The 16,219-nt window shown below is 42.7% G+C and overlaps 1 protein-coding gene across 1 annotated transcript; it reads right to left on the bottom strand.

Annotated features, from left to right (window-relative positions):
* Window positions 1-2,553: 2,553 nt before the first annotated feature.
* Window positions 2,554-15,979, bottom strand: kif15 (kinesin family member 15). Its single transcript, XM_084143721.1, has 35 exons — window positions 15,890-15,979; window positions 15,604-15,646; window positions 15,197-15,383; window positions 14,923-14,999; window positions 14,779-14,816; window positions 14,585-14,682; window positions 14,297-14,476; window positions 13,933-14,142; window positions 13,659-13,784; window positions 13,447-13,569; window positions 13,158-13,302; window positions 11,905-11,993; window positions 11,582-11,791; window positions 11,245-11,422; window positions 9,535-9,676; window positions 9,211-9,352; window positions 8,822-9,007; window positions 8,588-8,716; window positions 8,163-8,268; window positions 7,200-7,365; window positions 6,866-7,016; window positions 6,645-6,730; window positions 6,477-6,555; window positions 6,198-6,284; window positions 5,984-6,088; window positions 5,755-5,877; window positions 5,491-5,637; window positions 5,245-5,340; window positions 4,973-5,137; window positions 4,743-4,846; window positions 4,571-4,637; window positions 4,421-4,458; window positions 4,153-4,285; window positions 3,661-3,792; window positions 2,554-3,518 (listed from the first exon to the last, which is right to left on the bottom strand). Exons 1-35 carry the CDS (start codon window positions 15,906-15,908, stop codon window positions 3,471-3,473), a joined length of 4,155 nt encoding a protein of 1,384 aa, XP_083999847.1. The 5' UTR covers window positions 15,909-15,979; the 3' UTR covers window positions 2,554-3,470.
* Window positions 15,980-16,219: the final 240 nt, after the last annotated feature.

Raw genomic sequence — 16,219 nt, 5'->3', positions numbered from 1 at the left:
ACCAGCATGCTTCTCCATAGGAGAACAATGGTCAGAGCTCAGGGTTCCAAGGGCAAAAAGTATTTTAGGGCTAGCATTTGATGACAACCGAGCTCCAGTGGTGTAAAGTACTTAAGTAAAAATACTTGAAAGTACTACTTAAGTTGTTTTTTGGGGTATATGTACTTTTACTATTTATATTTTTTGAAAACTTTTACTTATCTACATTCCTAAAGAAAATGATGCACTTTTTACTCCATACATTTTCCCTGACACCCAAAAGTACTCGTCACATTTTGAATGCTTAGCAGGACATGAAAATGGTCTATTTAACACACTTAACAAGAGAACATCCCTGGTCATCCACACTGCTTCTGATCTGGCGGACTCACTAAACACATGCTTCATTTGTAAATTATGTCTGAGTGTTGGACTGTGCCCCTGGCTATCTGTAAATAAAAAATGAAATGGTGACGTCTGGTTTGCTTAATATAAGGAATTTGAAATTATTTATACTTTTACTTTTGATACTTAAGTATATCTAAAACCAAATACTTTTAGACTTTTACTCAAGTAGGATTTTACTGGGTGACTTTCACTTTTACTTGAGTCATTTTCTATTAAGGTATCTTTACTTTTACTCAAGTATGAAAATTGGTTACTTTTTCCACCACTACCAAGCTGGCTGCCCAGACTTACATAATTACAAAGAGGAGATTCTTATGATTAAAATTGTGCCCGACTTGAACAAATCAAAATATACACATTGCGAGATATTTTGCGAAATAGACAGACATACATATATTTCCCCTATAGAAAACAATGAGACGACCTCATAGTTCCATGAGTAATTTGTTGTTGTTGTTGACGTTTTAACTACCAGCGTGGGCAGGTCTCATTGCTAACACTAGGGAAGCAGCCATTGTGACGTAGAACAATGGGCTGGGAATAGAACGTTCTGAAGGCGAGTTGGTGCCACCGTGCTCAAAATAACTAATAGGAGCTGGCAGGGTGGAAAAATAAGGCCGTATAAATAAGGCCTGTTTTTTCGTGATTACTTAAAAACGACGACAAGCAGCTGGGACATATGATAATATTATGAGACTGGGCTCCACGGCGGATGCAATTAACTAGTTATCAGAAAAAAAGCGTTAAAAATGTAAAATGTAACTACGTTGTGCGTTCGAATCTCATCATGGACAACTTTTAGCATTTTAGTAACTACTTGCTACTACTTAGCATGTTGTTATCTTACCATTCCCCTAACCCTTTAACCTAACCTTAACCCCTTGCCTTGCTAACATTTACCACCTAGCTAATGTTAGGCACAACAAATTGATATCTGTACATATAGTAATGAAACCGTTAGAGTGCGGCTTGAACCCTCAATCGTCTGGCCCGAGGCCCAGCGCGCCATCGACTGTGCCACAAAAGCATGCTAGAGTGGCAGATTCGATATCCGCGCTTATAAACCAGGGTCGCTACACAACTCCCTCCTTTCAAAGAGCGCTTCCTCGCTCTAGACCTCACAGGACGCAGTCTTACAGGAACGCGCTCACCGGATAAGTAGAGGCACTGTCATGGGTGCGATGTCCAATCACTTTCACTTCCAGGCAGGGAGCATGGCTCTAAACCCTCAACCTTCTGGGCCGAAGCCCACCGAGCAGTCGACTGTGCCACAAAAGCATGCTCGAGTGGCAGTTAATATCCGCGTTCATAAACCAGCGTCCCTACAATATCATACGTTTAGCAAATTCGTAACATATCACACAAAATGGATGATGGACATCCTCAAATTAATACATACCAGGGGTTGGAACCGGTTCAGGGAACAGAACCGAAAACCAGTGTGTGTGTGTAGGCAACCCTTCTCTACCCATCCGAAGCATAGTCTAGTAGCCTACTGATGTTACAAGTGTGATTCAGAAATTAGGGAGATATTTTTTTATTAGATTAGAATGGATTAACCTTTTCAATGCTAGTTACGGATACTAGTTATCACGTTTCACATTGGATTTATTGACTACAAAAAGGTAAGATGTGTTTTTATTTTAATTCTGGCGCCACTGCTGCACACACACAAGCTTGTTAGCTAGCTAGCTAGCTTCTCTGGTCCAAGTTTAAACCAACTCTGAAGTTCAAAGACATTCAAAGTTCCTTCATAGAAGACACTCCTCTGTAGGTATAATTATGTGTGCCTAATTCAGATAATGCAAACAAGATGCCCAGTGCTTCAAGCCACGCCTTCACCCTCTCTGCCCACCTGCAACATTTCAGTTGCATCTCATGCCCTACACTTGTCTGTCCAATGCATGCAAATAGCTTGCCCGCTCCATAGCAAGCTGCTCCTTAGTAATCTAACGTCTACCCTCAGTCCAGGTTGAATTTGATGCTCCCTGACTATCTAGCTTTCATTTCGGCTATTGAGGATTATCATTTCTACAGTTTCGATTTAGTTCGAGTCATTTTAAAAGTATATGGAGTTCGTCACCCACCCCCAAGGCCTGTATGTTTGACACCTCTGATCTACTGTAATGTTGTGTTCCTAATGCAAACCACAAGAAACGTAAATATACATTTTGATTTCTTTATTTGATTATCTAATTAACACAAATCCTATTACAAAGAGTAGAAATGGTAGAAAGAAGCAGTACAGTTTAGCATAAAGTAACAGTAAATGATTTGCACCCTGTCCATAGACATGATCCTGTCATATATTCTAAGGACATAGATGAGACTAATAGAAAGAGGAAAATACACACATTGTTCCAACAGACAAGATAATGGTAACAAAAACAACAAATTATATATTTTGTTTATGATCAACTGGACAAAATCCCGAATTCACCCGTATTACTTATTATTCTACTACAGAGAATATATTTACAGTTTTAAAATACGAAATATATTTCATCCAGCAGTTCAGTTGTTAAACAATGTAACTACCCTATTGTGGCATCTCTGGTAGCCACTGTGGTAAACACTAGGGCTGGGCGATATAGACCAAAATTAATATAAAAGTAATTACAATACAAAGGATGATATCATATAAACAAGTGTAATATATGAATGCAGATGACCCTGTGGCACAGCCTCCATTTAAATGTGGCCTAGGGGGCTACACTGGCTGCAGAAGGTGAGAACAAGTTGCCTGTTTTAGCCTGCAGAGAGGTAGTGGAAATATCATGGGATACTTAGATCCAATGATATGCATACCGCAATCATACATATTGCAATAAAAATATACACAATGTATTGGCCAGCCCAGCCTTAGTAGAAATAAGAGTATATTCATATAGAAATATTAAAATACATTTGTGAGAATCACAGTTTTTGAAACAGGTAATGTACTGACCTGTTTATCATGTGATGATACAATAGCATGGTTATCAGTCAACTTAAAATGGTGAAAAGGTTCTGTTTGGGGGACATGTTCACGGTCAACAAGAAATGTTGAGTGGCCAATGAGAATCTCTCCAAGCATTCAAGCTTCATGCATTTTCTCGCATACTCATTTCCGATCTGAGTTTTTCATTTTCCTTTAATAAAAAAAATAATAAATTGGGTTAATTATAGTCTATAAATGCAGTGAAATGGCCCCTCAGTATTTCACTGCCGAGGCCAAGTTTATTGATGGTACACCATGCAGCCAGGTAATGAAATGTTAAATATGATTATTACCTCTTGAAGTTTGGTGTTCTCCTTTTTTAGCTTAACCAGGTACTCAATCCTCTGCTTATGGTTCTTATGGCCCACAAGCTTGCCGTTCTCCTCAGACAAGTGGTCAACCTGCTTCCGAAGAACCTCCACTTCCTGTAGGGCACAGCAAGGGCAGATGCAGACATTTTCCCACCTTCACACTAAAACCATCGCCATACATTAGCTAGATTCAGTACAAAGCACCCTTCTAAAACTAATCATGGATTAGGACAGCTCCTGATATCATTGATGTCTGGAGGAGCATGGAGATTGATGTCTCCCATAAAAGTATCCAGAATGTCAACTGGGGCAAGTTGCTCTTTTCTGCATTCCATATAAATGATACATTTATTTATGTAAATAAGAATTTGTTCTTAATTGACCTGCCTGGTCAAATAAAATAAATAGTGTCTATTCAAAACTACATAAAATTACAATAACCAGAACCCCTACAGACCCTGATGCCGTTCTCACCTGAAGCAGTCTCTCCTTGTCGTGCTCCTTACAGCTCAGCTCTCTGAGCTCCAGGCAGCGGTTCCTCAGCTCATTGGTCAGCTCCTGGACACAGGTCTGAGACTGGGCCAGTAGGGATTCCTGACTCTGCATTCTAATCAAAACCACAAACAAACAAAAGATGTCAAACTTTTTAAAAAATGCATTTGAGAGAAAATGTATTTGCAAACACATGTAGATTACACATTGCATCTGTGTGATGAGAGAACAAAGTATGTTATTTGCATACCTTCCCTGAGCTTCAGTGAGCCTCTGTATTACTGTGCTCTGAAAATGAAAGGAATGAGGCAATATGAAAAACCACCTACTGCAAATGGCATTTTCTGTTTACAAAAACTAAATTTCAAGTGAACAGGAGAGTTGAGTGATTGATACACACCTTTTCACTCCTCTCCTCCTGCAGCTCTCTCAAGACGTTCTGATGAATTGCCTCATTTAAAACATCACTGTCAATTAAAATATATCCATTAGACACTTGACAAATCAACTGTCTGATAACACTTGGGTTGCAAATATTAATTGGTGAAAATAAGTGATTTTAATGGACTAACCAATTTGAGTTTCCATTCTGAGCCAGTTGGTTCTGCTTGGTGTAGAACTGGTCAAGAAGAGCTTGGATCTCCATTCGCATTATTTCCTTCTCATTCAGCTGACCCTGTGTGAAATCAACACAGACTTGTTAGATGCCGTATGCGTTATATCAATGTGTTAAATAAGTGCCTCAAGATTGGATGTTTAGGACTCATCATGACATGCCGTAAACAAACAGACAAAAAAACACCTTGAGCCTCTGGATCTCCTCGTTCTTGGCGGCCCTTTCAGAGTTGAGCTCAGTGAGGAGCACTTCCATAGTCACCATGGAGGAGCGTCGGCTCTCCAGCTCCCTCTCCTGGCACTCCATTACCTGGGTCAGGTCAGTGTTGAAGTTCCGGGGGGTGTGAGGTGTCTGACAGAGAAATCAATAAGATTAGATAACGCTCTCTTGATCAGACAGAGTTCCTTCCTGGTAATGCATACAGGAGGTAAAAACCATCAGACACAAGTATCCGTTACCTTTGGCAGCACTTTAGGGGTGACGGATGACTGTGGAATACGATTGGCACTCTCGCCTCGGATGGTCCTCTCAACCGCTTCTTGCTGTTGTTTTAACTGGTGAAAAGCAGGCAGGGAAATCCCATGAGTAAAGTAGAGATCCAATCTATTTTGTATGGTCTCAAATCTACCATTTTCCATGCTACTGTAGCCCTTGATTCGTTTTCAGTGGCTCATTGTACGTGTATAGAAATAATGGGCTGGTACCTTCTCCTGGAGAGTTTGGATGATAGCCTCCTTCTGGGCAGTCTGATCCTGTGAAGCTTGGAGAAGACCCGTCTGCTCGTCTAACACCTTGGTGAGTCGCTCCACCTCCTCAGTGGCATAGACCACCTCCTCCTGTAGCACCTCCACCTGAGGACAAAACATACATGCAGACGTTGTCATAATGATGGAATTCAGGAATGTGTCATTGTATCAAAGCTCAAGAGGCCACTAGTTGTTATGTTTAAAATTAACTCCAAGTCTTACCTCTATCAGATTAGAAGCCACCTTCCTTTCTGCTGCTTCTCTCAGGTCCTGGAGCTCTGCTTGCATCCTGGAGTTGTGTTCCTTGATCTCCTCTCTCTCAGAGCACACAGCACTGTACTTATCCTGTCAGAACAAAACAGGCCAAAACTCAATTACAGTAAGCATTGAGAAGTATACAAGTTAAACATGATAATTAATTAAAAGGTAAACAAATGACTTGAGTCAGTACCGTGAGGTCCTTGACATCTCCAGACAGCATGGCGAGGCACTGGTCCTTTTCTCCCAGCTCACTGCGGAGGTCCCTGGTCTGGTTGATCAGCTCCAGCACAAACTCCTGTCAAACACAACACAACAAGAGACTTCTGAAATAAGAGGTATCAAATCCATGCTATAACCCAAAATAATAAGAATGAATGGCAGGTCATTTAAGTGAGCAGACTTACTTTGTCTTGTTCAATCTTTTGCTCAAGGCTGGTTATGGTCCCTTTGGCAGTTGTCAGATTTTGTTCAAGGCTTTCCATATTAGAAGCCTTTCAAAGTAAAATACAAATGGAGAGGGTCAATTACAGTTGATTGGAGATTAAGATTCAATATGTCAAAGAGTGTTCAACTAAACTAAAACATACTGGTGATAGCAATTTCTAAGACATTTTAATAAAACTAAAATACTCAACTCTAGGGCACTACAATAACCATGTATACAGTAACGATGAAAAACAGACCTGTTGTTGGCTTTGTGTAGTCAGGTCAGACACTTGCTTCCTTAGCACTGCATTCTGCTCCATAGTCTGTAAAAGCTCTCTGGGGAGAAACAAATCAAATATGTCAACAAATGCACTTCAAAAAGTTCATCATCCACAAATCGAAAACAATCCTTTAATACAACTCACTCTAAAGTGCTTTCTTTATCTTCTTTCAACTGGGAGGTCAGATTGCTGGTGTGTTCTCTTTCAGACTGCAGAGCGTTTGTCAGTTCCTACAATGCAAGCAACATATTCATCAAGAAAAACCCTCAAAGGTTTAACTGTAATTAAATACAAATGAGAGACCGGTTCTGAATGTCCTTAACAGATAAGCAGGGCTTGGTTGGTTTAAAGAGGAGCTGACTGACTGTGATTTGGGCCTGCTGAGCTGTGACCTCCTGCTGCTTCTCCTCTAGCTGCTGCCTGGACTGGTCTGCCTCAAACTTGGCCTCTGCCTGGAGCTGGTCAAAGGCATCCTGCAGGGACCGCTGCTGCTCCAGAAGCTGCTCCCACTCCCGCCTGGGGGAGAGAGGGAAAACATGTGAGGGGGAGGAGATGGAGAGTCTGCAAACTACTATGGTGAAAGTACTATGGTGACATTGAGTTCCCAGGGTTTCCATCAAATTGAGTAAATCTCGTCCGATACACACACAAACATCTAGATTCCAAAACAACAAGACAGCTGTAGCCATGCATACGTACTGGACTTCTGAGAGCTGTAGCTGAGTGCTGATCAGGCTTCTGGAGAGGTGTGATGTCTCCTTCTGCTGCTCACTCTGGCCCTCACACAGCTCCTTCTTCACAGCAGCCAGCTCCCTATCAGAGGACTGCAGCACCAGCCGCAGGTCATGCACCTCGCTCTTCAGAACTACAAGAGAGAATGGATTGTTTTGATAACCATATAATACCCAGGAAAAAGAAAAATCCTCCTGTCCTCTGACTAAAGTAATGGTACATTATGGTTTTAACAGTGGGTGCCTGGGCGGTAAAGAAGGAGGGGTTTCTTTTGGCTAACTAACACTAGTATGGTGGGGAAAATTACAAACTCTGTTATGCACATGTGCTGTATAAGCCTTAACCTGTACATTTCCACTGTCTGTTTCTGTCATGTAAGAAGAAGCTAGTATTTTTTTTCACTCTGATCTTTGTGTAACTTAGTCACGCGGCCAAAGACAAAGGGCCGTCTCTAAGAGTGACCAGTTTTTGGTCCATCCTGTTCTTTTGGTATCTGTCAAGGGCACAGCTGTGTGGAGATATGAAGAGAACAGAGGCTAGCTTGAGCAGCAGCAGCTAGATAGTAACAAAAAACTGGCGTCATCACTTGTTTGTATGCTATGTTCCCACCATGATCTCACACCTCTGCTAAACTGCCACGTAGACAAAGGTCATAAAAGCTGAGAACCAACTCTTGTTCGTTGGGCTCTTAACTCTACACCTTTTGAGTGATTGTTAACCACTCCAGAATTGCAATTCGTATAATAAAAAGGTTGTTATTTGAAGAATCTACAGTCTCTCTTCCTTTCTGGTTAGAATTTCCACTACACTAGTAACACAATTGAGTATTACAGTTCTGCCTATAGTGGATGCATACAGTCAGACTAATCGCCAGAGAACCATGGGTAACTCAGTATAAACTAGGTGAAGTGTGTGATGGGTTTTTTTTACCCTCCCTGGTCCTCCTCTCTGCCTGTAGGTTCTGCTCCAGGTTGCTGATAGTCTCCTGCAGGCTCAGCTGTTCTCTGTTCCAGCCACTTCGCTCAGTGGAGAGCAGCTGGACATACAAATAAAGAGTTAATTACTATAGCTTCATATAGTCATTAACTGTAAACCAATATAGCTGAAGGGGTGACTTTATTATCTTCAAAACAGGGCTTGTGTATCGACAGCATGAATATCACATGGAGTGAAACTCCTCAAGCAGTGGATTCAGCTTTATCTGTACGTAGTTATGCAAGTTTCAAGTTTTATTAGTCGTATGTACAGGATACACATGGTATACACCGTCCAACTAAATTCTTACTTGCAGGTTCCTTCTCGACAAGTTAAGAATACGAACATAACATATCCAGAACATGACAGAAGTTCCCTACCTCATCCTTGTACCTGGACTCCTCTACCATCCCAGTCACCTGCTCCTCCAGCTTGACAATCTGCTGCAGCAGCTTCCTGCTCTTCACCTCCTCCTGGTCCAGCCGAGTCTGCACCTGACTGGCTTGCTCCTGCCAAGCAGAAGGGAAATAATAGATGAATAGATTCCACCAAGAGAATGAGAAGTATAACTTTACGTTATCCGTTTTATAAGTGATAAAGCCCGGGTGCTGTACCTGGACCTGTTGCAGCTCCTCAGTCAGCGCCTCACAGGCTATTTCCGTCATAGCTGGTGGAGGCTGCTCACTCTGGATGTCGTCCACGTCCTCATCTCCTCTCCCGTTCCCGTTCAGGTGGTCGGGGCTGGAGAGTGGCACAAGGCGTGTCCGCAGGTTGTAGGCCTTGGTGGGCGTGGTGAGAATCTGGGGGACAAAACAGTCACATAAAATTAGCATGAGAAATAAAGTATTAGTCATTAATAGGCCATCTTCATAGAATTCAACCAAGGTTGGGCAAACTCCTGGATCTAGAGGTACCCCAACCTGACCCTCTACAGTAGTTCAGGCACAGCCCTCGAGGGGCATTGAGCCATCGGCGAGCTGCTAAATAACGCAAATACCCTCACCTTGATAGTTTCAACGTGGATCTTGTTCAGCTGAGAAACCTCCAGTTTCTTGTGAGCCTTTGTGGCCTCCAGAATGTTCTCCAGATGCTTGTTGGACTTATCCAGGTACCTCTTCTCTGATTCCAACTCTGACATCTGTTTCCTGGAACATAAGGAGTAATCCTTAACCCTCTGAAGCACAACATAACAAAAACATGGTGCCAATAACCTTCAAGTTCCAAGAGCTAATTACGATTTAATGCAACAATTTGTATTTTGTTCATGAAGTCAACGGTTCATACTGTATATCATGACAGCATGCATGTCTCTAGAGAGCCTCCTTACTTGGTGAGTTCCTTATACTCTTCGAAGGCTTGGATGGTGGCTGTGAGTTCTGTCTGTTTCTGGAGAAACTGGGCCTTCAGCCTCTCCATGGAGATGGCAGAGATGTTTTCAGCAGTTACCGGAGTGGAGTAAGACGGCTGAGCTGTGGAGAAATGTCAAATTCACTATACTGAATACCCTTGCACGCTTTGATCAATTACATCACTTGTATAGTCACAAAACAAAACAAAGTCAAAAATACAACAGAAAATATATATAGTGTGTGCAAATGTAGCAAGTTATGGAGGTAAGGCATTAAATAGGCTATAGTGCAAAATAATTACAATTAGTATTAACAATGGAATGATAGATGTGCAAGAGATGATGTGCAAATAGAGATACTGGGGTGCAAATTAGCAAAATAAATAACAATATGGGGATGAGGTAGTTGGGTGGGCTAATTTCAGATGGGCTGTGTACAGGTGCAGTGATCGGTAAGCTGCTCTGACAACTGATGCTTAAAGTTAGTGAGGGAGATAAGTGTCTCCAGCTTCAGAGATTTTTGCAGTTCGTTCCAGTCATTGGCAGCAGAGAACTGGAAGGAATGGCGGCCAAAGGAGGTGTTGGCTTTGGGGATGACCAGTGAGATATACCTGCTGGAGCGCAGACTACGGGTGGGTGTTTCTATGGTGACCAATGAGCTAAGATAAGGCGGTGATTTGCCTAGCAGTGATTTATAGATGACCTGGAGCCAGTGGGTTTGGCGACGAATATGTAGTGAGGACCAGCCAACAAGAGCGTACAGGTCACAGTAGTGGGTAGTATATGGGCCTTTGGTGACTAAACGGATGGCACTGTGATAGACTACATCCAATTTGCTGAGTTGAGTGTTGGAAGCTATTTTGTAAATGACATCGCCAAAGTCAAGGATCGGTAGGATAGTCCGTTTTACGAGGGCATGTTTGGCAGCATGAGTGAAGGAGGCTTTGTTGCGAAATAGGAAGCCGATTCTAGATTTAACTTTGGATTGGAGATTCTTAATGTGAGTCTGGAAGGAGAGTTTACAGTCTAACCAGACACCTAGGTATTTGTAGTTGTCCACATACTCTAGGTCAGACCCGTCGAGAGTAGTGATTCTAGTCGGGTGGGCGGGTGCCAGCAGCGTTCGATTGAAGAGCATGCATTTAGTTTTACTAGTGTTTAAGAGCAGTTGGAGGCTACTGAAGGAGTGTTGTATGGCAGTGAAACTCGTTTGGAGGTTTGTTAACACAGTGTCCAAAATGAAGGGCCAGATGTATAGAAAATGGTGTCGCCTGCGTAGAGGTGGATCTGAGAGTTACCAGCAGCAAGAGCGACATCATTGATATACACGGAGAAAATAGTCAGCCCAAGAATTGAACCCTGTGGCACCCCCATAGAGACTGCCATAGGTCCAGACAACAGGCCCTCCCATTTGACACATTGAACTCTATCGGAGAAGTAGTTGGTGAACCAGGCGAGGCAGTCATTTGAGAAACCAAGGCTATTTAGTCTGCCAATAAGAATGCGGTGGTTGACAGAGTCGAAAGCCTTGGCCAGGTCGATGAAGACGGCTGCACAGTACTGTCTATTATCGATCGTGGTTATAATATTGTTACTTGATAAGCATAATGCAACATTGACAACACTACAATGAGGTACTTTCACAATGATGTGCAGTCCCTTGATATCTTGTGCATCTCCTGTTCTTACCTCCATCAGACCACTCAGTCTCCAGAGCCCTCTGGAAGTCCTCCTCTAGCTCTGCAGCAGCTTGGCCTGCAGCCTCCTCAGCTCTCCTCCCAGACTCAAGAGAGCGGAGCTGCCGGTTCTCCTCCCGGAGGCTGTAGTTCTCCGCTGCATACCGGGTCATCTTTGGGTGATGCTCAATCTGTAGGACAGAGGGAATGAGAAGTAGCAACAAATGTCAAATTAAGGAGTTGTACATGTTATTGTTCATTTTCTGAAGTGTTTTGTGAAAGTGAGTTGAATTATTTTTCACAGATTCAGATTGGGGTCAACAGTACTTTAACCGGGTAACATATTGTACCTGGTCTCGAAGGATCTTGATCTCCTCCTTCAGCTGGTCGACGAGGGCTTGGCTCTGTGAGTCAGACAGTAATCCCTGGCCACCCTTTAGGCTCTTCTCCAGGCGAGAGATGTGTTCCTCTCTGAACTTGAGAATCATGCGGTTGGAGTGAATGAATTTCTCCTTCTGGGCCCAGGCCTCCTCAAGCTGAGCCACCTTCTGGAGCAGCATCTAAGGAGGGGAGGATGTACAGTATGTGTATTAACTACCATCCCTCTAACAAACAATATTGAGACATAACATTGACTTATTTGTCATCCGTTTCAAAGTACAGAAAGCTATACCTGCTTGTCGTCTTCACGCTTTTTCCACAGACGCACAGCTTCTAAAAACTGTGTCTTGTATGCGGCATCAAGACCGCCTTTAGTGGGGTCTGGGGAGAAGAATGTGGAGAGACTAACACATTTCAGAATTAATGTTACAGGGGAAAATTGACAGTATACACTAGGGCTGCAAGATATATCGTTTCAGCATCGACATTGCGATGTATGCATCCGCAATAGTCACATCGCAGAACGTGCGATTTAGTAAGGTAAACATATCAGTCTACAATATTTTTTTTTTTTTTATGTTAAACTAGCATTATATCTGTCTGATATAACGTAATTTACTCTGATTTATGGGTTATTGGATACACCGTTTATTATTATTTTAAACACGGAGTTGGTTGCTGCACGTGGTTGCCATGCAGGCTCTGCTTGCGCGTGACGAAATGATGAGCGAGGAACAGGCAAAAAATACAGAAATTGAGAATTTGGTTGCAAAAAGAAATGCATTGTCAATTATATGGAAATATTTCGGCTACAGACAGGATGATGTTGACCAAAAACAGGTACTTTGTCGAGAGTGCCTTGCAATTGTTGCCACAACACGAGGCAACACGACCAATTTGTTCGATCATTTAAGGCGGCACCACAAATCTTCGTATGACGAGTGCAAAGCATCTCAATGCCCTCCAAGGCAAAAATCTATTTCAGATGCCTTTGCCAGTATTACACCATACGAGAAAGGTTCCAAACGGCAGAGAGAAATCACAGATTCAATAACATTTCACGTCGCCAAAGACATGGTACCAATTAACACGGTTACCAAAGAGGGTTTTAAAAACATGATCCGGTCGCTTGACAAGCGATATGTAATGACATCACGCAACTATTTTTCTCAAGTTGCCATCCAGAGTTGTACGAGAAATGCAAGGCACAAGTTGAAACAGAGCCGTCACAAGTGGAATATTATACAGCAACAACGGACTTGTGGTCCAGCCGGACAACGGAGCCCTACAGAAGTCTGACCGTAAACTTTATTAATGAGGACTTCCACCTGAAAAGTCGCTGTATTTTTCCCCAGAGGATCATACATACATCCTGTATTTTTTCATATCGCAATATATATTGCAGAAAAACAAAATATCGCAATGTCAGTTATTTCCAATATCGTGCAACCCTAGTGTACACACATGTAAGAATCAACCAGAGTGAGCCAGTGTGGCAAAGCCTAGGTCAGATTTTTTTAAGGGGAACCTGAATCGCAACCTTACCAATGGGAATCTGGGGCCCTCCTGGGGCCACATCTCCCCCACTGCGTGTCTGGGCAGAAAGAGCCTGAGCTAGCTGCTCCTTCAGCTTTTTCACCTCAGCCTGAAGCTGCCTCACATTCCCCTGCGTGTCTTCGTTGATCATGGCCTGATAAAGCACAAGGAATCACGTGGAGATGCTCACTAAACTACCAGAGATACAATATCTATTACAATCAGTATCACTGTATATGGAGAAAAGGTGTAGCCTATTTAATTACTAATTGTGATAAATGCAACTTTTCATACTAACCTTGTTTTTGATCAACTTGGCTCTCTGGGCAAATTGTAAGGTGGATAGAGTTTCGCCAAAGCACTTAGAGCCTGGGTGCACATTGGCTATAATGTAGGTCTTAGCATTTCCTCCAAGAGAGTCCTGCAGAAAAAGTTTCTGTTAGCACACATAAGGAACATCAAGAAAGCAAGAGCTTTTTTAGAATCCAATTAGATACAAGTGTCTTTTACCCGAAGCAAGAAGGTGAGTTTGGAGTCCCTGTAGCAGATATGCCGGCTCTTCCCATTGGACACATCCACCAGCGCCATGATCACCTGACCCAGGCACATGAGGGAGCGGTTGATGCTGCTGGCCTCCTGGAAGAGGAGAAGAGAGGGGGTAGATGTCAGAGGAGTGATAACAATAACACATACAAGTTGGAATGTAGCCCTCTAAAGGCTTTGTTGTGTGCAGTGTTGTGAATGTTCGTTCAGTCAGCAGTCAACCGTAGTCCTGGAGCATCACCTTGAGTCTGGAACCCTCTGTGTGTGTATCTCTCTGCCTCTCCGACCCTGCCAGGTCCACCAAGTTCAGCTGGGATGTGCGGATGTTCACCACCTCCTTAGCAGTCTCCTTGGACTCTAGGGTCATGGTGAAGACTGCATGGGACCGTGAGGACTCCCTGTTCATGGAGGTAGAGGCCACGCGCCGATTACGCCAGCCCATCGACAGCACCTGAGAGGGAAGCGGGATAAATGAATTAAACGCAAACAGTTCAATGTCAGTCAAATCAATCTTGCACAAGAAATTAAGACAGTATAATTTATGCTATGACAAAAGCATGGTTTAAAGCAAGGCATTTAATCAATCACATGAAATGATTTACTACCTGGTAAGCTTCAGCAGCTGAAGTGACAAACTTCTCTACAGCCCCTTCCACAAACACCCCCTTCTTGATGTTCTCTCTGAGGAACAGGCTGGCTGAGGCACTGTCCAGCAGGTCATAGATCTGCTCGTTGTAGATCTCAATGAAGGAGCATTTGCACAGGAAGCTCTTGGCATTCTCAGACTGTCAGGAAAAACAAGGCATTTAAATCATCAATCTGAGAGAAAACAGAGATAAACAACAAAATCACTGGCACTTCTTGTATTTCAATGTCAGTTACTTTCTGCTCACCCTTTCTACCTCCCTGTTGATGAGGAAAAACAGGTACTCAAAACTTCGAGGGATAACCCCCCGTTGGTCATCAGTAAAGTTGTCGAAATCAGATGGACCTAGGGAAAGAACACACGCAACATTTAGTACTGAGGCACTGCAAAGAAATGAAGGTGTCTGTGCAACAAAACTAAATAATTCAATACAGCACTCACCAAGCATTGTGAATGTTTTTCCAGAGCCAGTTTGTCCGCTGTGATAGGAAAACATTCTCAATTTACAGCACTGAAAAATCTGTGAGATATTACAGCACGTAATAAAACATGAATGAACTGTAAAACAATAAGAACATCACTCACTAGGCAAAAATGGTGCCATTGTATCCATTAATACATGACTCGACAATGTTCTTGGCCACACTGGAGAATACAGAATCCTGTTGCACAGAGAGGAGACGAAAAAAGTGAACAATTAAAATTCAGCTTGGTTTGATTTGAGCCTCTATCTACTGACGTGTGAATTACTCCAGGTTACAGCAACAGTTCAACTGTAACAGTCTATCCACCAACAGTTCAACTGTAACAGTCTATCCACCAACAGTTCAACTGTAACAGTCTATCCACCAACACTGACCTGGGTGATGTCCATGTCAGCAACATGGTCATAGGTGAAGGTCCGTGGCTCCGGCTTGGAGTGCAGGCGGATGGTGTTGGGAGAGGTGACTGTGAGACAGAGGCCTTGGTCTCCATCAGTGGTCAGGCCGGTCCCCTGGGTCAGAGGTCTCACCCGCACAAACACTTTGATCGAGTCATTGTCACCACTACATTACAGAACACGAACATTCATGGGTTAATACACTTTACCAACAGACTGGGTGCCAGTTTCTGCTCTCTTGCCAACTTCTTATGGAATTGTCGTGACAAACAAGAGGTACTGGCAGTATAAGTTGCCAAATGAGGCAGGGCAACATACTGAGTATGTATGTAAAACAATGCAATGGCCAGCTCTTGCGAGAATTAAGCATTATTAAGCCACATTACCTGTTGGTTACTTGTTGATGCTGCATTGAGCAATCGACAGATTCTGATAACAGAGATGAGACATACAGTTAGCTAGTTAGTCAAGGTTGATCAAGGAACTAGAGACACTGCCTAGTTTAAAGATAAACCAATGTTTAATCAGACGTCTAAGTTACCTACAATGCAAGCTAGTTAGCTCGCGAATAATATTAACGGAAGTAGCTAGGTAGGCAACTAGCGCCAAAATATTTAAAAACTAAGTATTTTTTTTAAATCACTTGCAAATATTAACGTTTAGGTAACGAACCCTTTCCCTTCGTATTCATGTTGAATATTTTCAGACAAGTAGCTTTGCTACTAGCAAACCATTCACAATAGCTAATGTTAAAACTCCGCGATAGAGTGTTAGCTTCATCTCCTAAAATCCATCTTCGAATTTGGCGGGTATGCACTCGATCTTCGACTGCTCGTGCCTTTTTCAAGAATGTTATGGAATCAGTCAATTGTTTATCGCCGCCTGCTGGACGAAGTCTGAATTACAGCAACCTCTCTTTTTTCAGAGCACAGAGACCAAGCTACAGATTGTACACCAGATAATGTGATACGAAATATGTTCTCATTGTTCTATCTGTGGTGA

The sequence above is a fragment of the Coregonus lavaretus genome (assembly GCF_964263955.1).
Source record: "Coregonus lavaretus genome assembly, chromosome: 27".
Taxonomy (NCBI): domain Eukaryota; kingdom Metazoa; phylum Chordata; class Actinopteri; order Salmoniformes; family Salmonidae; genus Coregonus; species Coregonus lavaretus.
This window is presented reverse-complemented; position numbering and strand designations above follow the sequence as displayed.